The sequence below is a fragment of the Plectropomus leopardus genome, chromosome 6 (genome assembly GCF_008729295.1).
Source record: "Plectropomus leopardus isolate mb chromosome 6, YSFRI_Pleo_2.0, whole genome shotgun sequence".
NCBI lineage: Eukaryota > Metazoa > Chordata > Actinopteri > Perciformes > Serranidae > Plectropomus > Plectropomus leopardus.
Window position 1 is genome coordinate 28,169,694 of NC_056468.1, and position 26,508 is coordinate 28,196,201.

Here is a 26,508-nt window from a genome sequence, read left to right on the forward strand (position 1 = left end):
AAAGTTGTTTTTTTTAAAAAAAATTATAACAGGAAAAAAAGATATGAAACTAAATTTACCTATTTTTCAAGTAATGTGAACAACACTACCACCACAGACCAAAAGCAAAGACGCAAAACCACTAATCACAGCCAGATGCTGTCTCTAAAACCCCACTCACCCAGAGTTTTAACTTCTCTTGTAAATTATATAGTGTATATTTCTTCTTTTTTCAAATCACATTATGATTCCAACACCTGATTTCACAGCACTGTCAGCTGTTGTTGTCACTTTTATCTGCAAATATGGCTCCACTTCTGCCAACATGACTGCAGACTGGAAACCCAAACATACTTTTCAACATGACTTCAGAAACCATTGAGTGACATGCTTTCACTATGTTTTCGTTCAGCAAGCCAACTCAAAATGAATTTATTACGTTGATACAGAATTTGTGTGGAGATGCCAGCTCTGACCTCATTTCTCCCCACAAGCAAAAACCTAACATCAGAGATAATCTCTCCCCAATGAAAACAGACACAGAGACTGCAAGCTGATAAAATGCTATCTGAGCAGCAGTACATCAGTCTGCAGACGAGCAGTGCAGCAGCGGCAAAGTAGGGCAAAACATTTCAAAGTCAACATGCAGCAGCAGGCCAAGATACATTGTGGATGCAACAAATAATTAGAACGTGCTTTTAAACTTACATGAAAAACATGTAGCAGACAATGTTGTCTAATTTATAGCTCTGTAGCATGGCAAGGAGCAGATGACCATCAGTATATGAATATGTAGATGAGTGTTGCTGAATACATAAACCACTGAGCAGAGGATAAGCACCTCAGATCAGTGGTTCCCAACTGGTCCAGTCACAGGGTCCAGATTTCTGCCTGGTCATTAATTCAAGGTCCACACATTTTAAATTACCACATATTTAATTTTATTTCACAATATGTAAACAAAATGTTAGCTTAGAACAACAAAATAAAAGCACTGGGGTAGAAATTCACTGCACCTCAAAATAATGTGTGTTTTTAACAAACTTAACACGTTCACAAATCACTTATGGTCCATTCAGAATGGACTTGCGACCTACTTTTGGACTGCGACCCACCAAGCAAACTGCACATAAGCCCACTGTTTCGAGTTGTAATATTTTCATAATGTTTAGCTGAATATGTGCAGTATGCTGAATTGACTAACCACTCACAGTGTGATGGGCTAAATGTGATTTTCAGTCTCCTTTTAAGATGATATTACTGAGAAATATGAATTGATTGTCTGCAAGAAAAATTAAATTCGCAGTCATACATCCAAAATTAGAGACCATAAAGACTATAGAGACAATGGTCTGATGCAACAGACAGTAAATAACCTCCAAAAATCAACAAAATGGAACGAAGCAAGCCAAAAAACCATGCCAAAGTCAAGCATTCATCAAACAGCACACAGCTTATCCTACAGAGCACAACCTTCTCTGAGGATTCACCACTATGCAAATGACTACAGCACAAAAGCGTCAAACAAATGCCAAACAACCAAAGTTAAAACAAATTTAGCCACAAGATTAATTTAGCGAAAAGACAATGCAGCAGAAAAGCAGAAAATAGCAGCCAGCAGATGCCGAGAAACCGAACACAAGCAAATCAGAGCGTATAACAGCCAACAGCATCAACAGACTCATAGCTTAACAATAATGTCATGCCACAACAGCTGAGCCGAGACAGACTCACAATTTGCATATTAAATCACAAGAAGCAAATTCTTACCTTTGAGAAGTGAAGAAGTCGATCTTTGGCAGCTCAACAGGATGGAAAGGCTGTAGTCCAAGCCACGAGGTGCACCTATGCAGCTAAGGACGCCTACAAAGCTAACAAACAAAGCAGGAGACATGGTGCAAACACGTTATTTCGGCATAAATCCTTACATAATCCGAAGGATCTGAGTGTTAATGGGTTAGCCTGCTAATGAAATGCCACTTACTACGACTTGTTTGCGCAGCAAAGTTTGCAAACGTGCAGCAGCAGCGATGTTTCGGTGCGTACAGGTGCAGCTCAGACGGCCTGCCATGGAAAGGTGAAAGGGTGCGTTAGATTTACGTTACAGTGACTCGAGGTTGTCATGTGCCATCAGCTCGTGCTCCACCTGGGCATGAGCTAATGGTGATGTGTACATTTAATAAAAGCTGAATGTTAACCATCAGAAGTGTATTTTGTAATTTCTCTTTCATAAACCAGGATACAAGAAACAATTATAAATAAAATCATCAAGACAAAAACATGAAGTGTATTGGAGGCTGAGACAGAAGTTATAGAATTTAAATAAAGTGTGTGAAGCAGTAAAAATAAAAGATATAGGCCTACATAAACTTACTGACAGTTAGCAATAAAAAAAACTATTGATTTATAAATTATGTAAACTTTTATTTATCAGTCATGTTTTCACAAGTCTTGACAGCCTGAGGAAAGAGACTATTGCTCCCACTGTGGTATGTAGCAAGACAACATAAAATATTGTTTGTTTTTTTTATAGTAATATTGTGTCTTTTTTAGTCATTTTGTGTCTTTTTATAGTCATTTTGTGTCTCCTCCTGTGGTTGTGTTTTTTTGTAGTTGTTTGGGTCAGTTTGAGGTAATTTTGTATCTTATTGAGGTCATTCTTCTCTTTGAGGTAATTTTTGATCATTTTGTGTCTTCTTGGGGTGTTTTTTGCCTGTTTTTGCAAATGTGGCTCATTGCAGTTCTTTAGCATCTCCTTTTGGTCCTTTTTTTGTCTCTGACCATTTGAGTCTCCTCCCAGTCAGTATGTATTCATCTGAATGATATTTTGTAGGTAAAGGTTTGGTGGCCTCCCAGACACTTTGGGCCCCTGAGCCTGTGCCCTGTAGGCCTGTTTAGTATCCATTCGTGGGTGGGGAGAGTCCTTTGAGATGCTGGAACATCACTGTGTTCTAGATAGAGGAAGAAAACAGTAACTGAGATAATCTTACTTCTGTAGATAAATGCATGGTAGTTATGATAATGAAGCAGTCTACAAAACATAGAGGGGGGCCTATTTAATGTACAGTAGTTTGGGACTGTTGTTACGGTTTTTCAGTTGCCCCCCAAAGGCCTACTCACACTTATTCCATCTATCACATAATGAAGCAAAGTAAAACAAGTCATCCAAGATGATTACAAATATTTGCCTTTTTGAAACTGATACAGTGGCGGATGTTGGGGTCAGGAGAGTGGAGGGTTGCAACCAGCTGTACAAACACAATCTGGATGATTTATGAACCCACCTGTGAGCTGCTAATGGTCCAAAATGACACTGGAGCCACTGCAGCTCTGCACTGATTAACCACTACACAGACTGATAAATATACGGTACATAGATGTAGGTGGGTGGTCTGACAGAGAGATAGAGACAGTGTCTGCGAATTTCTTCTCTTTTAATCTTTTTATCACTTTGTATATCCCATGAAATTACTACTACGTACATGCATACATACTTCTTTTCGATATCTGACAGCCAGCTCTGTATTAAAACAATATTTTGCAATGAGTGAAGTGGTTGTGCGTGTACATAAACTGAGAGGAGAAGTAGAGATGAAGAGATAGATAAAGCAGCAATGTGTGTGCATACAAAGACAAAGCGGGTACAAATCTACAAATCACAGCAAAAACATACCGTATTTGGTTAAGGGGCATTAATAAGCCCCCTCAAGGCTTATATGTAGAATGTAACATTCATTTTGTTGCTTTGCATCGTCTCCTTTTGGCATATTTCCGCACAGACACAGAGTGTCAGAATAATCATTAATGCACATTTGTGCTCTTTTTAACCTGCTTTTTTTTAACCGTATGGCCCTTTGCACTGTTTTTAAATACCTCTACTTGTAACTGCACTATTACACACAAAGACTTGTATATATTAGCTAAAATTGTTTAATTAGGGCTTGCACATACATACATTTAAAACTATATTTTTTTGTTTTTATTATTTTATTTTTTTACATGTTTAATTCCTGTACATTGAGAGCAAAGCTAACAGAAGTCAAATTCCTTGTTTATGTTAGCATACTTGGCCAAAAAAGCTGATTGCAATTCTGATTTCAGGACTTTTCGGCTTTATTTTTCATGTTTAAAATATTTTTAAAAAATGAATGATTAAATATATTAAGTTATACTACTCTGATGAAACAGTTAAAAAAATTGCATTACTTAACATGTTTTTAACAGGATAAATAGTAATCTGTTACATTTTAAAAATAATCTTCCCAACACTGACGTACACAAGAGGGTTATTTCAAGAACAGAGCCTGAGAACATTAAAATTTGCTATAAAAAAAGCTAGTGAAATTTTCATATTCAAATGTGAAAATGGTGTGGTGTGTGAAAATGAAAATGGTATCAGAAGACAAATTAATTTCGTTATTGTCACATATACATTTGTACAGCAAAATTTGTCCTCTGCATTTAACTCATCCTCTACGGGGCGCTCAGGGACCAAATCCAGATTTTCTGCCAGCACCCTGGTCAGGAGCACCCACAGGAGTATTGACCTAACATACATGTTTGATGGTGAAGAAAAGGAAACTCTGAAGTAAACTCAGGCAGACACATGGACAACATGTAACCTCCACACAGAAAACAACCTGGGACGCCCGGGACTCTAATCAGGGGCCTTTTTACTGTGAGGCAACAGTACTAACCACTAAGTCACCACGCTGCCAGAAGGCTGACATTTTTTTATTATCATAGGAGAAGCCAAAAGTAAAAGTACAGAATAGTAAAACAAAATCATGTAGCCTGTAAAAATATAAAACTTTGATGGTGCAAGTACATAAATGCCAACTAGAAAACAAAGAAGTTATAATCAATTCAGTGCTGCTTTCACCGTAACAACATAAGATAGATGAGCAGTCTTTTTAAAAAGTGAGATTATTTAACAATGGCTACATGAGGGACTGCATTAAAGAGTCACATATGACAGTGGAAGTGAAGTAGAAACAAATAAGTCAGCTGCATGAAAGCATCATAATGACAAACCAACATTGAAACAAAAAATATCAGCCTTTACAAGAAATGTATCCATGTTATATACCAAAGGTAATACTGACAGCAGCATTACAAGGCAAAATAGACAGCTCAAACATGTACAATTTGCACATTAACGCACATCCACTAACATTGCCTACTCGAAAATACTGAAATATAATGGTGCAAGTATATAAAAGACCACATGATGGCAGAATGGGACCACAGATTCTCCTCTTAAGTTTTTCTGTAACAGCAACTGAGGCACTTATTGTTACCTGTTGAGAGATTTTTGTAATGTGTACCCATGACCATGGATGGATTAAAAGACAATAATTTTACCTCTTTTTTGTTGTGCATCTCTCTGTAATCTTAACACTATACATCTTGGTGTTGTTTTGTGTCTCTTTGTGGTTGTTTTTCCTATGTTGTAGTTAATTTGTGTCTCTTTGCAGTTCCCTTGCATGTCTTTGTGGTTTCTCTGTGTCACTTCCTGCTCAGTACATGTTAATTTGAGCGACATTTTGCAGGTAAAGGCCAGGGGGCCTCTGACACTCTGGGCCTGTTCCCAATAGACCCATTCAGTAATTCATCCATGTCCAACCCAGTAGCTGATTCTGGGTCCAGCAACAGATCTTTCTCAGAGGTTGTGCATACATTTACACAAAGGCCACGATGTCTTTACTTTCCAGTTAACTGCTAATGTTAATGTATCACATATGTGTGGTTCAGGGCCTGTGGTTTTGCTTAAAAACAAGGCCATGGGAAGAAAACTTTTTATAAAATCGTTAAGGACCTGCTGCTCGGTGAGGCATCTTTATCAACACTCAAGTGCTTTTTCAGTTTCGTGCTGCTTATGAACCCTTTTCCACAGAAGCTACATTTGTATGGCCTCTCTCCTGTATGGATCCTGATGTGTGTTGTCAGATCTTTGAGAAAAACCTTTCCCACAAGTGTCACACTTATACGGCTTTTCACCCGTGTGGGTTCTAATGTGCTTCGTTAAAGTCGTGCTGAGTGTGAACCTTTTAGTGCACAGAGGGCATTTATAAGGCTTCTCCCCTGTATGTACTCGACTGTGATTTTTATATGACGAGGAGTCTGCAAAGTCCTTGCTGCAGTCGCTGCAGGTGTAAGGCTTCTCACCCCTCAATCGTCATGTGCTTCTTCAAGTTCTCAGCGAAGGTGATTTTTTTCCTGCAAGTTTCACAAATGTACTGCTTCTCTCCTGTGTGAGTTCTCATGTGTTTGGTTACTGCGGACACCTGGGCAAAGTCTCTCCCGCATGTGGTGCATTTGAAGGGCTTCTCTCCCGTGTGAGTTTGCGTGTGTCGTTTCAGGCTAGACCTCTGGATGAACGTCCCCTCGTAGTACTTGCACTTGAAAGGCCTTTCACCGGTGTGGATCCTCATGTGAACTTTCAAATTTCTCAAGCAAGAAAAGGCTGAACCGCAGTCATTGCACTGGCAAGGTTTATCAGTGATACCAGCTGATGTTGTGTTCCCAGAGTCACGTCTTTCTTGTGTTTTTTGAGTAGAATTTGTAGCTAATGTGGTGCGGTCATTGCTGTGTTGACCTTTTAATGGTGGCTCAATACTTGTAGCTGATCTTGCATCTCCATCCTTTTTTTTCCTCTGTGGTTCTGGCTCAGTATTTGTAGTTGGGGATGTTTTTGCTGCCTCAAGTTTCTTCTTTGGTTTTGGCTCAAAATTAGTAGTTGTGTTCCCAGAGTTCTCTTTTGGTTCTACAGAATTTGTCGTTGATGTGCTGTTTCCTGACTTATTTGGTTTTGTCTAAGTGCTTGTGGTTGATGTCGCATTTTCCCGGGCTCTTCTTCAGTTTTGGTTCAGAATCTGTAGATAATGATGTTTTCTGTGCACTGCGTTTCGCCTTCGGTTTTGGCTTTGTCGTTGCAGATGTCTTCCTAGACTTCTCTTTTGGTTTACAAGGATTTGTAGCTGATGTTGTGTTACAAGACTTCTCTTTTGATTTTGGAGAATTTGTATTTAAAGTTGTGTTTCCAGACTTTTCCTTTGATTTTACAGAGTTTGCACTTGATGTTGAGTCCCCTGAGTTCTTCTTCAGTTTTGGCTCAGCATTTGTAGTTGGTGATAAGTTCCCAGAGTTCTTTGGTTTTGGCTCAATATTTGTAATTGATGCATTCTCTGCATTACGTTTCTTCTTCAGTTTTGGTGCAGCATTTGTTGTTGGTGTCGCTTTTACATCATTTTGTGTCCTGTGATCTTGGTTATCTCCTACATGACAGGTGTCAAACTGGTGCTGATGCTCACTGCTTGGTTGTGATACTCCAGATTTCGTTCTGTCTGCTTCAGATCTTACCCATGCAATTTGGATTTTGTCAAAGGGCTTTACAAGTCGCTTTACATGAGGCTTCAAGAGGAAATCCAGCAGTCTGCGCTGACGGACGACTCTCTCCTCGTAGTCAACTGAAGTCTGCTCACAAACTCCCAAAACTTCCTCCACAGTAACATTCAGTCGCTCTTTAATTAACTTTCTCAAATCCTCGACTGGATTCATTTTCAGCTGTTAAATAACAGTTTGACTTATTTGGCAGTAACTAAGACACAAAGTGTTCACTTCGTCACTTATCAGGACAGAAACGCTTCATTTCCTGCTGACACTGTTTGTTGCTAATCAGTCCATTTATCAGAGATAACCTCCCCAAAACCCAAAGACAGCAGGTTTAATCGCCCAATCCGAATCCGAATCTAACAAGCGCTGCACAAGAGATGCAACTTCAACAGTGGCTAGTTTATAGGCTACCTCCAACATGTGACTTGCTATCTGCTCATCACCTGCCCAAAAATGTAAAATTTGAATATCAATATTAAAAGCACACGATTTATGGACAAAAATGTATTTAAAAAACTCTAAACTTTAACATTTAAAATGCATTCACTTAAAATGTAAAAAATAATCAAACCAGTTTGGTCAGTATTCAGAGGTTTAATACTGGTGAAATGTGTCTGAATCCAACTTAAGAGACAGTCTCTGGAAATAGGCATAAGATCTAAGAGTACGCAAACTGTTTTACATACAAGATTCCCACCATTCTCACTTTTGATAAATACAATGAAAAAGACTTAAACACTAGCTTTAATCATCTGCTTAAATTGAGACCCTAAGTTACCCTGGTGATAATACAGTATTCAGTCACCATCATGAGACTCAAAACCAGCAATAAGACTGCGATTAGGCAAACACTGACACAATGTGCAAAAGTGCAACCCAATCATTCATTTCATTCATTCTTTTTCATTTCCAAACTGCGTATATCTACAGTTTACATCATGATTGTCATTAAAATGATTGTCTCTGTGATCATTTAAAACTGTGCAGAATTTTGGAGCCTAATAGAACTTAAACTCCTATTACTTATACTCCTCTATTACTCAAAGAAAAAAAACTTTCTGGATTGTATTTCATCATTTCTCTCACAAAGCACACCCTCACAAAAGTCAGATGAGAGCTGGCTAATGCACTAAACTCAGTTCCTGTACCACAAACAAGGCATTTTGATTTTATTTACAATCAACACCATTAAGTAAAAAAAAAATAATGGTCAACCTCACTAACTTTATAAAGTCAATATACAGTTATTGGTGAATACTACAGTATATGTGGAAAAAAGGTTTCAATATTTTGTTAGACCAATAAGTCATAATCAGAGGTCTGAGGACCTATATATATTATATACACACATATATATATATATACACACACACACACACACACACACACACACATACATATATATACACACACATATATATGTGTGTATATATATATATATACACACACAAACACACGTACTGTATTTCTTGTTTTTTCATTGCTTTTTTTAAAATCTTTTTTTATTTCGTTTTTTTATTTATTTCTGTCTTTTTTATTTTTATTTTTTATACATAAGGACATTTTCATGTAACTTTTTACTAATGTCTTGCTATTTTCTGGCCCATTTATTGTTAAGTTGCTTGTTGCCCTTTTCCTATGTTTTTGAAAGAAATCAAGCCAATTTGCTTTGGTTTCAAAGGGTCAGTGAAAGCATGCACGGCTTCAGATTTTTAACTAGAGGAGCTTTCTGCATCACTTGCGTGTACTCTCTTGTGCTTGCTGCGCTTTGTCCAGGTGGAGAACCGTTCTCCACAAGTGCTGCATTCGTAAGGCTTCTCCCCAGTATGTAACCTCATGTGTGCTTTCAGTTCTGTCCTGTGGCCAAAGACTTTTTCACACACTTCACACTTGTATGGCTTTTCACCTGTGTGTGTAATGAGATGCCTTGTCAAAGTCGTCCTGGTGGCAAATTTCCTCTTGCACTGGGAACACTTGAAGGGCTTTTCCCCAGAGTGCACACGGAGATGATTTTTGTAGGACGATGAATCTGCAAACTCCTTCCCGCACTCACTACAAGAGTACGGCTTCTCACCCGTATGGATTCTCGTGTGCTTCCTCATATTCACGAGCGAGCTGAAACTTTTATTACAGGTGTCGCATTTGAACGGCTTTTCTCCAGTGTGAACCCGAAGGTGCAAGTCGAGGTTGTAGCGCCGGTTGAATCCGTTTCCGCAGACCTTGCATTTGAAAGGCTTCTCAACAGAGTGAATTATTACGTGTTTGTTCAAATCCCAACTCTCCCTGAACATTTTTCCACAGGTGTCGCATTTGAAAGTCTTCTCAACAGTGTGGGATTTCATATGAAATTTGTAGTTTTTGAAATTAGTCATCACTTTACCGCACTGGTCACACTTGTAAGGGTTATCACTATCCTCGACGCTACCGCCTGATGGGTTCCCATGTTTCTTCTTTGATGGTGGGTTAGTACTTACATTTGCTGTTGTGCTCTCATCTTTACTTTTCTCGCCCTGTGTTTGCTCTGAACTTGTTTTTGATGTTGTCTTATCGTCCTTGCGTTTCTTACTTGGGTCAGTACTTCCTTTTAAATTTGTGCTCCCCTCCTTACGTTTCTTATTTAGTGTTGGTTTCGTACTTGAAGTTGACGTTACTCTCTCATTGTTGGGTTTCTTTTTTGGTGTAGATTCAGCGCTTTTAGTTGATGTTGTCTCCTCACTGTCAGATTGCATGTTTGGTGATGGTTCAATACTTGTTGCTGATGTTGTGCTCCCATTGTTTTGTCTCTTTCCTGATGTTAAGTCCTTGCTTTTTGTAGACGTGTTTCCATCATTAGGTTTCTTATTTGGTGCTGGCTTTGTACTTGTAGCTGATGTTAATTTCCCATCGCTGAGCTTCTTATTTAGTTCAGTACTTTTAGCTGATGTCGTCTTCTTACTCTTAGAATTTTCATTTTGTTCTGGCTTAATACTCCCAGTAGAAGTTGTTTTCCCACTACTGTCTTTCTTATTTGTTGCTGGTTTAGTACTTGAAGTTGATGTTGTTTTCCCATCATTGGGTTTACTACTTGTTGTTGGATTAGTACTTTTAGCCGATGTCGTTCTCTCACTGGTATATTTCTTACTTTGTGTTGACTCAACATTTCCAGGTGACTTTGGCCTCCCATCTTTGCTGTCCTTATATGGTGTTGACTCCCTGTTTCCTGTCAATATTGGTTCATCATCATCACATCTCTTTTTTGGTGTTAGCTCTGTGCCTCTAGGTGATGTTTGGGTCTTATCACTAGATTTCTTTTTTGGTGTTGGTTCTTTACTTTCAGTTGACGTTGTGTTTGCACCATTATTTTTCTTATTCAGTGTTAGCTCAGTACTTTTTGTTGATGTTTTATTACCATCACTAGATTTTGTATTTGGTGTTATCTCACTATTTCCCTCTGTTGTTGGGTCGCCATCATTACATTTCTCATTTGGTGTTAGCTCTGTGCCTCTAGTCAATGTTGGAGTTTTATCGTTACATTTCTTATGTGGTGTTGTTTCAGCCCTTGTATTTGATGTTTTATTCCCATTGCTATTTTTCTTATTTGGCGTCGGCTCACTATTTCCTTTTGATGTTGGTTTCTCATTGTTCCCTTGTGGCTCTGTCCTTGTAGCTGATGTTGTGCTCCTATTGTTGTTATTCTTATTGGATGTTTGCTCAGTACTTGTAGCTGATGTGTCCTCGTCATTGCTTTTCTCGTTTGGTGTAGATTCAATAAGCCTAGTTGGTGTTGCATTAGTAATATGATCTGGGCTCTCAGCTCTAACAAGAGAGTTGTGACTGAGGTGTTGGCTGTCAGTGCTTGATGGTGATACTGCAGAACTGTCCTCATCAAATTCAGGTAATATATCATTGTGTGCATCGCTGAATTGAGGATCGTTATCCGCTGCACTCACAGTTTGGTCAGGGTCCAAAGCCTGAGACTGGTCACCAGGGACACTTCCCTCACAAGTTGAAGTCAACTGAGAGGCTTCAGTCTCCTGCTGCTGTGCAAGCTGCTGTTGTTTCTGACTGATGCACATTTCCTCGCATTCCTCTTTAATTGGCGGAGGATCTGGTGGGACCTCCACCTCCTCCTTAAAAACAGGTGTCAGTGGGAGTCCTGAAGAGAAGGACAAAGGAATAAGACAATGATGAAATGATGTGTGTGTATATACATAGGACTACTGGTATATTTATCAGTTGTGATGTGAAAAATCTACCAAGTACTGAAAATGCAAGATGTGTTCCTATCCATCATCAGTTTAGCTGATATTAGTTATCATTTTTAGCTTTAACGAAAGAATAAATCTGCAACAATGGTGAGCTATTGTATTAATTGTGATAGGTTGAGTGATTATTCTCTTAATTTGTATTGCCACGTACATATATCTGATTGATCCTGTGGGTTAATGCTCTAAAGCCCACCCGATTATCATGTACTCTCCTTTTGCCCTTTTTTCGGTGTAAATAACTGAAGACCCTGCAATATTTTTAAAAGAAAAATAAAAGCATTAGCTATGTAAAGATATCAGAGTCTCTTGAGCCCTTTTTCTTTTTTTTTTTTGCTAAATTTGTCAAAACAAGCAATTACAAAATGTCACTATTTCCTGAAATTTTAAAGATCAATTTACTGATTAATGGAGAAAATTGTGGGCAGAATTATCAAGAATGCATGTATTGTTGTAGCCCCACCGTATTCACAGCTTCTCTGTCACTCCATTTTTAGTCTTCATTAGCATGTGTTAAATGTTTATTGTGTGAGTTCAACAATTCATAACCTGCAATCAGTGGTGTAGGAACTACACCTACATTTTAAAGTAAAAGTCCTGAATTCAAAATCCCTATATATATATGCAATGCAATGGTGCCGTTCAATTCACAAAGTGAATTTTAAGGGTCACAGATTTTTGGTTTTTACTTTATTTTTGTAATTTTGTGAAATACTGGATGATTCAACAGCTTTAATTGGACCTTTCAGCTATTAAACAAGAAACATACAATCACTGACTAAGATAAATAAAACGTCAAGCATAAAATTATATATAAGTGAAAATTAAAATTAAATAATTTAGGCAAAAGAATATCTTAATTAACTCAAATTTATATTTGACTTGAAAATAACCATTTCCTACTTATTTTTATTTTAGAAAATGTTTTCGATTTTTTTTTCCAATTCAAGATACTTGAATATTCAGTTTCATTTTTTTTTTTTCAAAATTAACAAACTTTTTGGCCTTGATCTGGCTCCATACCCTCCTCCCTAAGCAAACTTCCGTATATATTGTGATATCACGTGTGCAAATATTTGGTAAAATATAACCATTTTACAGTATGCAAACAATTTGGACACCTGTAACTTCCTAAACGACGTCCAACTATAACCCATCACAGCATTAACGTTAAATATTCCTTTAAAATCCAAGTGATCCCTAACGTTACATCTGTCAAACTGGTTTGTTTGGAGCTTTATGGTGTAAGGTGAGGCTTAGACATGACTTTACATGAACTGGATCAAGTAATAATATTTTTTCCAACCTGTTCGGTGTAACTTTATCTCAGGTGAAAAAACGGCATCCAGCAGTCTGCGTTGTCGAGTGATTTCTGCCTCGTAGTCTTGCGCTCTCCTTTCAAAGGCTCCCAGTATTTCCTGAGCAGCCGCAGTTAGTCGGTCACAGACAAAACTCCTCATACTTTGGACAGAAGACATCGTTGAAGTAAAATTGAGATTCTTCTTACTCGCTAAAACTTGATAAAACTACTTCTGAATGTGCGTTTACTTCCGCATCAGACGACAGCAACAGGTGGCTCACACTGCCACCTGTTGTCGTGGAAACGTATATTAATACTTTGCGTTGGCAGGCGACGGTATGACCCGCCCTACTCTACTTTACTCTCTCTCTGATTGGACCATCGCTAACATTCAACCAATCAAAACAACAAAGGCAACGAGTATTAGCCAATCAGAGTGAGAGAAGGGCGGGTCACGGTGTGTAGTCCTTTAAATCAATGGTGCAGTCTCGAGTGTAAAATCTGCTAATAAAACAGCATCCTAACTACAGTATTGAAGTTTATAAAAGTACTTTAAAAACGTAGGCTATTACTTCTTGATTAACCATTCGAAACCTTAGTTAATTCGGCTTGATTTCTTTCCAAAACATGTAAAGAAGGCAATGAGCAACCTTCCAAAATTGGCAAGAAATTAGTAAAAAAAAAAAAAACATTAACTGAAAATAAAAACGCAAAAATAAATAAATAAATTAAAAATACAAAAATCTTTCAAAGGTGCAAAAAATATAAACATTAAGTTTTCTGGACATTTCTTGCCACATTGATTGTTGCTTTTCCCCCCATTTTCAAAAGCAGTCAAACCATTTGTTTCAGGTTCCATAGACTTCGATGCTTGTGAAAGGCATCTGAATGCAGCACAACAAAACTTATGTCAATCAGGTTTTTTAAGAGTTAATTTCTCTTCCTTTCTCTTACATTGACATTTGCATTTTCTTTATTTACTTTGTCTTAAATACTTTTAACCATTTAACCACACAAATTATTTCTGGTTCACACGGATAAATTAATTACACATCCCTCTTGTACACATCCAATATTTATTTTCAGTACCCTCTGAACCCTAAAACTTTGCAGGTTTGAGAGGCCCAAATGAAACCATTTATAGCTAGAACTGTCGATTTTGTCGAATTTCTGACAGCTCTAAAACACAATTTTTAAGGAAGATTTACATTTTGCTAAAGAAATACACAGTTTCTCTCGGTGACAGGTCTCACTCCAATGCTATTTGCTCTTTGTATTGGCTCCAATACTACATAGCTTTGGTAAGAATACAAAAAAAACACATCACACATTTTGCCTTAGTCACTCAGGGGGGCTCAACAAAAAAAAATGAAATAAAACAAAGCTGCACCCCAGCCCCTCTCCTCCTCTGATAAATGTACAATACAATCCCTTCAGCAAGTTTTTGATGCATGACACTCCAAACTGGTTGTTTTATATAAAATAAAGAAAATAAATAATGTTGGATCTTTTTTTTGTGAAAGTAGCCTCTAAACCATTAATATTTACACCATGTAAATAGTAATAACTAGGAGTGAGAATCACCAGAGGCCTCAAGATACAAAATTATCACAACCCTTAAATCACAATATAATATTATTGTGATTTTAGATATTTTGCGATATGCCAAGTATTGCCACAACATATTGAAGTGTAGGCTATAAACTTTTTTCAAGTACAAATTATGTCCCCAAAAGGAAAACTTTATCAAAATATTTTTTGTCTAATAAGAATTTTCAATCTTCAATGCATCTCACTTCAATTATTTTATTGCAACATCACATATCTAGTGAGCTAAAATTATTCAGTTTTTTATTCATCAGATGGAGTTTTCGTGTTTTCTTACATCATTGGTTGCTGCTTTATAATTGTCCATCTTTCCGGATGTACATTTCCTGATATCCTGTTGGAAACTGCCGCGGCATTGAGGTCGTCCATTTAATTTCCAACGCCTGTACGATGGCTAGCAGGATGCTATTTCGGCTGGTGCTCATTCTACTCCATCTTTCCTCGATGTTTACCTTTGAAAACACATCCAATCTAATTTGATACGAAAAGTTTTCTTGCAGCACAGACGCTGATATGGCCTCTCCACTGTCTGCACTCTCGGATGCTTTGTCAAACTGGAGTTGAGGGTGAACTTCTCTCCGCAGAACTCTCAGTTGTGAAGGTCGCCTGCGTGAATCTCCCCATCGCCTCGTGAGATTTCTTGTGCCGGTCGCGGCTCCCTTTGAGGCGGAAATGTCTTTCACAATACTTGCATCCGTAGGGCAGTTTCCCCGTGTGTGTTTTCACGTGACTTTTCAAACTCTCGTTATGCTCGAATGCTTGATCACACGTGTCACATTTGAAAGGCTTTTCATCGTCATCACTGTAAATTTTCGTTGCACTGTGGCACTCAGAACAACTGCACTCTGTACTTTCTGTTTTCTTAGTATATGGATCATTTTTGGCCAATCTTGCTTTCCCATGGCTGCTTCTTTTCTGATCTTCGCTCTCAGTGCCATGAGCGTTGTGAGAGAGGAGCTTGTGGTCTACATTTGGTTCTGACACGTCTGATTTTTCACTACAAATTTCATTTCCTCGCCAAATACTGCTCACACTAGCTGGAAGCTGGGTTCTCTTACGATGGCTCAATAATGATTGGCTACAGAACATTTTCCCGCAGGTTTTGCAAGGATATGGCTTCTCTCCTGTGTGGACGCTCATGTGGACGTTTAAGACGCTGCAACGTGAGAAGCGCCTCCCACATATTTCGCAGGAATATGGCTTCTCACCTGTGTGGACTCTCAGGTGTCTCACTAAATGTGACTTAAAGGCAAAATCTTTTCCACATGTGTCACATTTGAAAGACTTCTTGCCTGTTTGAGTTTTACAAGGAATCTGTGACAGATTAGAGCTGCCGATATTGTTACTGTGACTTCTTATCTTTAGCTTTGGCTCTGCATCTCTAGTTGATCCTGAGCCTCCATGCTCGCCTCCTCTCTGATTTTGGCTCTCAGCTACATGAAAGTTATGAGAGAGCAGCTGCTGGTGACTGTGTGCTTCTGATACCACACAGCTGATAACTGGCATCTTGTCTACAGACTCTTTCTCTGCTGCACTCCTATTTTTGTCAGGATCCACCAACAGAGTCTGATCTTCACTCCGGTCCTCATCACAAGTAGGAGTCAGCATAAATGTATCAGCCTCCTCCTTCAGGTCCAGCTGCTCTCCCTCCTGACTGACGCAGAGCTCCTCCTGCTCCTCTTTAATCTGCGGAGGCTCTGGGTCCTCCTGGTCCACACTGGACTTCCTCTCCTGGTTACAGTTTTCTGAAGGGAAAAAAAATATTGAAAAGCAGAAAATTAACTGGCAACAAATGTCCTAATCTATTAATCATCAAAGTATTTTCAATTTATCTCAGTTGTGAGGATTTCCTGCTTTTCATTGTCTTATGTGACAATGACCTGAATTAATTTGGGTTTTGAACTATTTGTCAAACAAAACAAGATGTTTGTCACTTTAGGAAATTGTGATGCTTTTCTTAGTGACATTTACAGACCTGACAAAAGCACATTATAGTAGAAAAATGCCCACCACACATTCACAGATCCTAAGATGACATATTTAACCCTTTGAAATCAAGGAAGACATCACTTTTTGTATGCTACTTTAAATTTCGTCTGGCCTTAGGTTGGCATTATCGTTTGGCTCTTATAGTTATGTTGCCTCTGCAAGACCCTTCTTGCTTCTGCTTTGTAAACTCTGTTTTTAAAGGTGCTATATAAATAAAGTTATTAATTATTATTATTGTTATTATTATTATTATTATTATTTCTAATTCCACTGTGATGTCCATATCAATTAAACTATAACTATAAATACATAGCTTTTTAGTTTCCCTTTTATAACTACAAATATACAGTTTAAGACCTTTATTACTTCAGTTTACATTGTGCTAACTTTTGGTCAATTTTAAATAAAGTTGTTTTTAATCAAACTGACACACCAAAAACCTGGGGACAGGTAGTATCACTCCAACATTTTTTTAAATGTATTATTAAATGGATAATGTGCAATGGCAAACATAAAAGAGGGGACAGAGTACGGCATAAATCTTATCTTATTTTTCCATGCAGGTTTCATATTGTCTTTAAGTCTTTTCCTGTGAAGCACTTGGTGCAGCATTTCTTGTATGAAAGGTCCAAATACAATTTATTAAAATCATTATTATGGATAAAACATCCATCCTCTCACTTTCTCTCTGGCTAGTGATCATTCAAGCTTAATGTGTGCAATAATAGAAGAAAGAAAAAGACAAAATTTTGGCGGGGGCCTGCGCCTGCGTCAGGTGCTCACCAAGAGTTCATAGCAGGATCTACATGTGTACAAGTACAAATTTGCTATTTGTAGTAAAAGTAGTACAATGTTGTTCAGTGTTAAGAGAAAATTAAACATAATACTGAAGGCAGCAATGCAGAGTCAGAAAGATGTTTGTGATGTTTGATGTCTTGCGGTGCCCTTGCGGCCCCTCCTCCCTCCTTCCGGGGGCCACTTGTGGTGCAGGTACGGTGCCTGAAGTAAGTGCGATAATAGTAAAAGGTTTAATGAATGTCACACACCTGTCCTCTGAAGCTTTGTCTCCGGCTTTGAAGCGACATCCAGCAGTCTCTGCTGACGGACGATCTCCTTCTCGTACTCGGCGATAGATCTTTGAAAAACTAACAATATTTCTTCAGCAGCGGCAGTTAAACGCTCGTTAACAAACTTGGTTAAATCCTTTATCGAAGACATTTTTTGACAAATTAATTTGCCGCTTAAGTGACAGATTATTTATTTTGCATCTGCCGGTGTTTGCATCCCCGTGTTGTTTCAGATCATAAATGTATAAAAATAATAAATCAGGTCCAGCTTACAGGGAGAGCTAACAACGGAAATGGCGAAGCTAGCGGAAGGATGCCCGCGTGAGCAGTGGAGTTTTCAAAATAAGGTGCAGGTGGTAATAAAATGCATGAGTTTCTAGGTTTCTAGTCACAAAAAGCCTTTGAAACCTGAGCAATTTGGCTTAATTAATTTTAAAACATGGAAAGAGGGCGATAAGCAAATGAACAAAAATGCCCTAAAAATGTTCTATAAAGTAAAATAAATATTTAAAAATTAATAATTACATTTTTTATTTATTTTTATTTTGCAGTTTGCATGACCTTTCTGGCCCAGTTGCTCAGTAAGTTTTTCCATGTTTTTAAAAGACATCAAATCATTTTTTTCAGGTTAAACGCTAGGACGCGGAATCCAACACAAGAAAACCGATGTCAATCCAGGAGTTAAAGGGTTAAACATGCTACTTGTGTCCTTTATGAAATAAAAATGAAATAACACCAAATTGTGAGAAAAATGTCTTTTTTTTCTTTCATTTTGTGCTGGATGTTGAGGGTCCTGACAATGTGTGATATGTATTCCAAAGTAAAAAGTCCAATACATGTACCCTGAAATAGCTACAATTCTGGAAACTTTAGGAACTGTAAAAACACATTGCTCTGAAATTACTGAAAATGATCAATATATTTTGGTTGAAGACATCACTGACTACATACACTGAAAATCAAGCACTGTTACTCATTAATTTCAGGGAATTTACTAAGTAAATGCCTTGTATTTGAGTACTGCTGATATATAACTATATTTTAGTGGTAGTCAAATATAAGTACACTGTGATTGGAGTACTTGTATTTACTTCAGTGTACATACATATGGAGTAACTATTCCTAATATGTCGCAATTTTTTAATTCAATTTGTAAAAGAAATGCAAGTTTTCTTTTATTTTACACTTAATGGAGGTAGTGTATAATAATAACAAATGGGCATGTTTACATTTAATAGGATTTTGTAACGGTGATGTCAGTCAATCTAAAATGCAAGGTTATGCTTATTTGAAATTTTAAAATATTAGTACAAGCATTTTAAGTTTTTGTTAAACTGATAACTTGAAGTGATTTTGAGACACTTTATGAATTTAGTACAAACATCAAGACCACAGTATTATTTTAACTACATTGAACTTGAAGTTAATTTGTCCGCAGTATGGGAGATTATGACTGTTTCAAAGAAGAACTATTAGCAAACAGAAACATAAGTAATACAGTCAAAGGAAGGGAAACTTTACATTAAGATACTGCAATCTCATTTTTAATCAAAACATTTTTACATTCAGTGACACAGACGGAGCTGTTGTAAAACTGTTCTTCATGCAGTCAATGAAAACTTCTTCACAAGTTGTTCAATGGTTTCTCCTCTGTTTAATGATCCTCGTCTTTTGGGTTGGTGTTTTTTTTAAGAGTGTGTTTCGAGTAAAACTTTTCCCACAAGTGCTGCAATTAAATGTCTCCTCCCTTCTGTGACTTCTTGTGGGTTTTGACCACGAACCACATGGACTGAATTGTCTCCCACATATTTTGCCAACACAAAGCAAGCTACTTGTCTGTATGCAACCTTGTATGCTTTGCTAAATAAGACACGTCAAAGAAACTTTTTCCGCAGGTCTTGCAAAGATACGGCCTCTCACCAGTGTGTGCTCTTCTCGTGTGAACCGTCAGGTCTCCACTAAGTCGGAAAGCTTTCCCACATGTTGTGCAAACATACGGTTTCTCACCTGTGTGGATTCTCAGGTGCTTCTTCAAGTCTGGCCTCCGAGAGAATTTTCTCTCACAGGTGTTGCACGAATATGGTTTCTCACCTGTGTGGATTCTCATATGAGTTTTCAGTACTGACATATAACCAAATGTTTTCCCGCAGGTCTTGCAGACGTACGGCTTCTCGCCTGAGTGGGCTCTCATATGCCGTTTCCACGCTGAGATGTCACAGAACATGTTCCCACAGGTGTTGCACAGGTACGGCTTCTCACCTGTGTGGATTCTCATATGGACTTTCAAGTCACTCATCTGTCTGAAAGCACTCCCACATGTTTGGCAAGAATAAGGCTTTTCCCCCGTGTGGATTGCCATATGCCTTTTCAGTACTTGCATGGCACAGAATGTTTTCCCGCATGTGTTGCAAACGTAGGGCTTTTCACCTGTGTGCATTCTCATGTGGAGTGTCAACGCACTGCTAATTCTGAAACCTTTCCCACATATTGTGCACACATATGGCTTCTTATCTGCGTGGATAAGTAGATGAGTTTTCAGTACTGATGAGTAACCAAATCTTTTCCCGCAGGTCTTGCACAGGTACGGTTTCTCCCCTGTGTGGGTGCTCAGGTGTATATTCAGTTTTGACTCAGACTTAAAATCTTTTCCACATGTGTCACATTCAAAAGGCCTTTTACCCGTGTGTGTATTACGGTGAAGCTCTGATAAATTAAGGTTGTTTACATGATTACTGCAGCTTCTACTTTTGTGGTGTCTTTTTTTAGGTTCTGGTTCTGCATTTTCAGTTGATTCTGAGTCTCTGTTCTTGCCTCTTTCCGGATCTTGGCTCTCAGCTTCATGAGAGCTGTGAGAGAGAAGCTGCTGGTCACAGTGAGCTTCTGATACCACATAGCTTATGGCTGGCATGTTCACTAGAGACTGTTTCTCTGCAAGAGTTTTATCTGGATTCAGGTACTGAGTCTGATCTTCACTGTGGTCACTTTTCTCATATGTAGAAGTCAATAAAAACGAACCAGTCTCCTCCTTTAGATCAAGATGCTCTTCCTCCTTATTGATAAAAAGTTCCACCTGCTCCTCTTTAATCTGTGGAGGCTCTGGGTCCTCTTGGTCCAGACTGGAGCTCCTCTCTTGAATACAGAGCTGCTGGTCAAGGAGAACCTCCTCCTCCTTACAGACATGTTGCTGTGGGAGCTCTGGAGGGACAGGCAACCAAAAGAAACAGAGTATTATGATAGAGAAATAGACATCCAAGCAGAAAAATACAAGGGTATCTGTAAACCATTAGGATCATACAGTGGAGGAAACAATTATTCACGTTTTTCACATTAAGCATGTTTTTAATGTAGTTATTCACAGCAAGGCTGGTTCTAGGCCTGGGCAAGGGGAGGAAATGCCCCCAAAATGCTCTAGCTGCCCCACTAATGCCAAACATAGGCATCTTTAGACCTGGAAAATTCTCATTTTGAGCAGCTGTTGTCACTAAAGCAGGGAGACACAACTTGCCCACGCATGTTCCCCAAACATGTTTCGAGAATTTTAGGCATTTCTAGCATTTAGGAGGTTTTTAGGATTTTAGTACATTCCTCCGATTTTAGGACATATTTAAGATTTCAGGACATTTCTGGGATTTCAGCATTTTTTTTATACTTAAGGACATTTCTAGGATTTTAGGACGATTATAAGACATTAAGTCTTAGCTATGATCTCTGTCTGGGGATGAGTGGGATTCACCACTGGCACTTTTTTAAACAACAAGCTTTATTTTGATAATGTTTTATGCATACTGAGACCTTATTCATACTAACAGCACAAAAACAATTCCCAGTGAGTATCACTTAATTTTCATTGTTAATCAAAAAATGGTTTGGGGGCCACCCAGCACCCTATTCGTGGCCAGATTTGGCCCCCGATAGTTAATAGTTTTATGCACTATTGAGTATCACTACCACAGTGCATAAAAAGGCACAAAATGTTGCCTTTATCAAAAAACTTTGGATAAAAACATGACACGGTTCAGCATAAGTGCCTAAAGAATAGCTCATATCATCCACTAACATCTCTTACTGCCCCCCATTCAAAGCAGGCTAGAACCGGGCCTGATTCACACTACATTTACACCACACGTTGGTATTATCAGATATTAAGAAACTGTAACATTTCAATCCATGAAAAAAACAATGTGCAATAAAGTGGAATTGCATCGGGAAAAATATTGACCACATTGACTAAAATCTACTCAATATTTCGTGGAAAAACCTTTGTTTGCAATGCCACATTAAGTATGTCTTTCAACTATTAGGATCCTATATAAGTCAAACTCCTCTGGTAGTTTTATTTAAATAATAGTGAGGTTTAGCTCACCTATCCTGTGTATCTTTAGTTCAGGTTTCCAAACGATATCCAACAGTTTGCGCTGACGGTCGATCTCTTCTTCGTACTCGACGATAGTTTTTTCGAAAAATCCGAATATTTCTTCAGCAGCGACAGCCAGCCGTTCGTGGACGAACTCCCTCAGATACTCAAATGAAGGCATTGTTTCCTCATTATAAAAAATATATCAGCGCAACGACAACAACAGATTCTTCCAACTAATTTATTACATTCATGGAGCTAACGGAGCTAACGCTACTAACGGTTCCTGTGTTTACTTCCGCTTGTGTCACACTGATAAGTTCCGACAGTGGACGTGACTGAGGTTTTCTTTCCGCTTTCAACTGATGGCATTTTATTCAAAATTCGTGTTATTTTCGGTCATCATTAGTAGTAACGACGTACACGTAACTCACTGTAATCCACGAGGAAACTAAGTGCGACTTTACAAACTACTACTCTTAACTGATTGGCATCTTATTTTGTTTCATCGCAAAAAATGATTTTGTATTAAGTAGAATAAAATATTTTTGTTAAAAAGCAGTGACATGTATTCTGTTAATTTAAGTCGAAATTCAGGTGTAATGCAAATGGTAAAGATAAATTTAAAATAAGAAATCTTAAATTTATCATGATGCATAATGGTCCAGTGCCAAGGTGAAAAATTACATATAGTTAAGTCTTGGATTACATCCATTACTTTTTTAAATAAATCATTTTATTTCTGTTTAATATGTATCCATATGTTGCCCACATACAGCCCACAGATTCTGATCTGTGTCTGAAACCAAGTGCAATTTAGTATGGCCCCTACATAAAGTTTCAATGTAAATATATCCATTTTAAATATCACCTGCTTCATCCAAACTCCCTGACAATGTACACATATTTGCAAATGGACCTGTAGGACCTTTATTTAAGTAACACTGATATAAAGCTATACATTAGTGGTACTCAAGTACAATATTTAAAATATGTATATATTCATTTCAAGATGTAAATGTATCAAGCACCTTTTTACATTTTGTCACAGTTGTCGTTTAATTCAATTTCTTAATTCTGCTGTATGTCATACTAGTTCAAAGTGAAGATAAGTAACATTGTGGTCATTTTAGTCTCGTCATTTAACTGGCATTAACCAGTAACTATTGTGATAAATAAGTTAGTCATTTGTCGAGTGAAAATGCAAAAATTTAGAATTGGGTCACAAAAAAAGGGAGATTAAAGTGAGAATAGCAAAAAGAAGGCATGTTTGTATTTATTGGTATATTTATATGGTAATAAACAACAGTGGTCAGTCACTCTCAGATACAAAATACACTTTTGCAAAGATGTGCAGGAGGCTTTACATGAAGCTATTAAATAGAAAACAGACTTAAGTCCTTAAAAAGATTAAGATACTTCAAAAATCGACATTTGGCAAAACCAACAACCATCACGATCACACCATTACTTGAACAGCCACGACTGTGCACTCACTTTGAAACTTACATTTGTTCTTGTTTTGGGAGATTACAGTTGCTTCAAAGGAATACTGTTGCATACAGAAAAAGGAGTAATACAGTCATACAAAGGAAAACTTTACATTGAGATATTGACATCGTATCTTCAGTTGAAATATTTTATACTCAGAGATGTAGCTACCGCAGACGTGGATTTCATTCAGTTGGTGAACACGTCTCCACAGAAGTTTCAGCTTGATATTTTCTACTGTGTATATTGATCCTCTGGTGTTTTTGAATATGATTTGAGTAAAAAATGTTCCCACAAGTGCTGTTATTATGTAGATCCTCACTTCTTAGAGTTCTTGTGTGTTTTTACTATGAACCACCAGAATTGCATCGTCTCCCACATATTTTGCAAGTACAAGGCTACTTGTGTGTATACATGCTTTGCCAAATAAGACACATCAAAATACATTTTCCCACAGTTCTTCCAAATTCTCCTCGCCTGCGTGGGCTCTTCTCATGTGAACCAACAAGTTACTCTTTCTTCCGAAATCCCTTCCACATATTTTGCAAGAATATGGCTTCTCACCTGTGTGGGTTCTCATGTGCACTATCAAATCATCGTTACGTCTGAAATCTTTCCCACATATTTTACAAAAGTACGGCTTCTCACCTGTGTGGATTCTTCTGTGAACGTTTAATGTTGATGTCTGACTGAATCTTTTCCCGCAGATCTTGCAAAGGTACGGCTTCTCACCTGTGTGGGTTCTCATGTGGACTTTCAAGACACTGCTAAGTCTGAACTCTTTCCCGCAAACTTTGCATCGATATGGTTTCTCACCTGTGTGGATGGTCATGTGTCGCTCCAGCGATGACTTACACTTAAATTCTTTTCCACATGTGTCACATTTGAAGGAATATCTACCTGTGTGAGTATTATGGTGAATGTCTAAATTGTTACTTCTGCTTTTGTGATGGCTCTCAGCTACATGAGAGCTGTGAGAGAGGAACGGGTGGTCACTGTTTGGGTCTGGTACTCCAGAACTTATAATTGAAATGTAGCTTAAATGCTTTTCCTCCACCTCACTCGGAGTGTTATCCATACTGAACCTCAGAGTCTCATCTTCACTGTCGTCACTTTCCTCATAAGTAGGAGTCAACATGTAGGTGTCAGCATCTCCTTTCAGTACAAGTGGCTCATCTTCCTCGCTGGAGCACAGTTCCTCCTGTTCCTCTTTAATCTGGGAAGATTCTGGACCCTCTTGGACCAAGCGGGAGTCCCTCCCCTGAATATGGAGCGGCTGGTCAGCAAGAACCTCCTCCTCCTGACAGTCATGTTGCTGTGGAAGCTCTGGAGGGACAGACAACAAAGGAAATAGGGTACTGTGATAGAGAAAATAGACATCTGAGCAGAAAAATACAAGTATATCTTTAAACCATTAAGATCCCACAGTGGAGGCAACAATTAAGTTAAGATAAGTATTCACTTCTTCTCCTTTTCGGACATGTAATATGTTTGTTTACTGAATATGTTCAATGGGCATCCTGATGTTGTTTTTCTTGCTTGTATTTTTTTTTCTCCTATTTTATTTGCCGGGTTCAAAATAAAGATTTAACTAACTGAATTAGTCTATTTGATTACACACACACACAACCAAACAAAAAACATTACAATTTTTTGTACTTATTGTCATTATTATTATTATTAGCATTGATATAATAATTATTATACATTATTATAAACATACATTTTATTATTATTATCATTAGCAGAATTAGCAGTAACTCAGGAGTTGTTTTACATTATATGCTCTAATCTAAAGCGTTACCCTTTTATCCTGTATCATTCCACTTTATTGCACGAAATGTTTTATAGACTGGATACAGTGTTACAGTGTTTATCTGTCTGGTTTTACTGAGTTAATGTCGATATCTGGTCTAGATTTCTTGTGAATAATGTTAGCTGCTTTGGACATACATCTCATGCAAAAAGAAAAAAAAAAAAATATATATATATATATATATTGACAAGTAGAGTAACGCACTTGATTCTCCCGCTGTATATTAAGGATACTCGGGTTTTTAAGGACCATTTAGGTTTTACACACCTATCCTGTGTACGTTTATTTCAGGTTTCCAGACGTTTTCCAGCAGTCTGCGCTGACGGTTGATCTCCTCTTCGTACTCGACGATGGTTTTCTCAAAAAATCCGAATTTCTTCGGCAGCAACAGCCAGTCGCTCGTTGACAAACTCTCTCAAGTACTCAACTGAAGACATTGTTGCTTAATGACAAATGAAATGATTATCTGCACTACGACTACAATATCATCTCTCGGCTAGTTAGGCTAATTACAGACGTGCTAACGCTGTCGCCTGTGTTGTTTACTTCCGCTGGTGTCACTCTGTGGAGTTCCGATAGTGGAAGTGCCGGAACTTTTTCTTCTTTCCGCTTTCGACTGATGGCATTTTTATTAAAAATGCATTACAAACAAAATATTGTGCTTACCAAATAAACAGCCCACCAAAGGCGACAGCCAGAAACATGTGTACCAAACCTTTCTCTGTACAAATTATGCTTCTGAATTTGATTTGATTTGAACTTTATTTATTTCGTATATATTAAAAAAAAAGAAATACAAAAAGGATATAATATAGTTATACACAAGCATATAAGCATATCCGAAAAGGAGTGGGAGCAAGTAAAAACTTACTAACCGTTCTCCATTAGTTATTGAAAAATAAAATGCTTTGCTTCCATTTTATACAAAAAAAAAAGAAATTTCTATGCAATATTCTATGTGCAACATATTTACATTGTGTTATTTATTTAGAAAAAGAAAACAAAGTGCAAGAAAAAGAAAAAAAAAGTGCATGTTTTGATGGGTCCGTGTTTTTACATGTGAGCCTGTTAAAAAAAATCTGACAAGACTGATGCTCTTTTTGAATTCAAGTTTCTATTTTATTAGGAGGAAGAAGACTTCCATAACAGCATTAACAAGATGTCAGTGCACCCTGACTCAATTTAAACATCATCTGTTTAATATATATATAGGGTATGTTTTTAAAAAAAAGAAAAGAAAAAAACATTATTTTTGTTATTATAGC

The 26,508-nt window shown here is 37.7% G+C and overlaps 3 protein-coding genes and 1 pseudogene across 3 annotated transcripts; all 4 read right to left on the reverse strand.

The window, feature by feature from the left end:
- Positions 1–4,635: 4,635 nt before the first annotated feature.
- LOC121944280 lies at positions 4,636–6,502 on the reverse strand (annotated as a pseudogene).
- A 2,482-nt stretch (positions 6,503–8,984) lies between these two features.
- On the reverse strand, positions 8,985–13,183 carry LOC121944268 (zinc finger protein 37-like). The gene is made up of 2 exons (XM_042488009.1): positions 12,925–13,183; positions 8,985–11,509 (listed from the first exon to the last, which is right to left on the reverse strand). The coding sequence occupies exons 1-2, from the start codon at positions 13,094–13,096 to the stop codon at positions 9,087–9,089; spliced, it is 2,595 nt and encodes an 864-aa protein (XP_042343943.1). The 5' UTR covers positions 13,097–13,183; the 3' UTR covers positions 8,985–9,086.
- Positions 13,184–14,046: 863 nt separating this feature from the next.
- Positions 14,047–17,850, reverse strand: LOC121944270 (zinc finger protein 660-like). The gene is made up of 2 exons (XM_042488012.1): positions 17,562–17,850; positions 14,047–16,271 (listed from the first exon to the last, which is right to left on the reverse strand). The coding sequence occupies exons 1-2, from the start codon at positions 17,731–17,733 to the stop codon at positions 15,076–15,078; spliced, it is 1,368 nt and encodes a 455-aa protein (XP_042343946.1). The 5' UTR covers positions 17,734–17,850; the 3' UTR covers positions 14,047–15,075.
- Positions 17,851–19,134: 1,284 nt separating this feature from the next.
- Positions 19,135–25,769, reverse strand: LOC121944701 (zinc finger protein 852-like). The gene is given in 5 exon segments (XM_042488590.1): positions 19,135–20,777; positions 21,946–22,123; positions 23,873–24,753; positions 25,511–25,617; positions 25,619–25,769. Coding segments are annotated over 5 exon segments (2,595 nt in total). The 5' UTR covers positions 25,681–25,769; the 3' UTR covers positions 19,135–19,410.
- Positions 25,770–26,508: the final 739 nt, after the last annotated feature.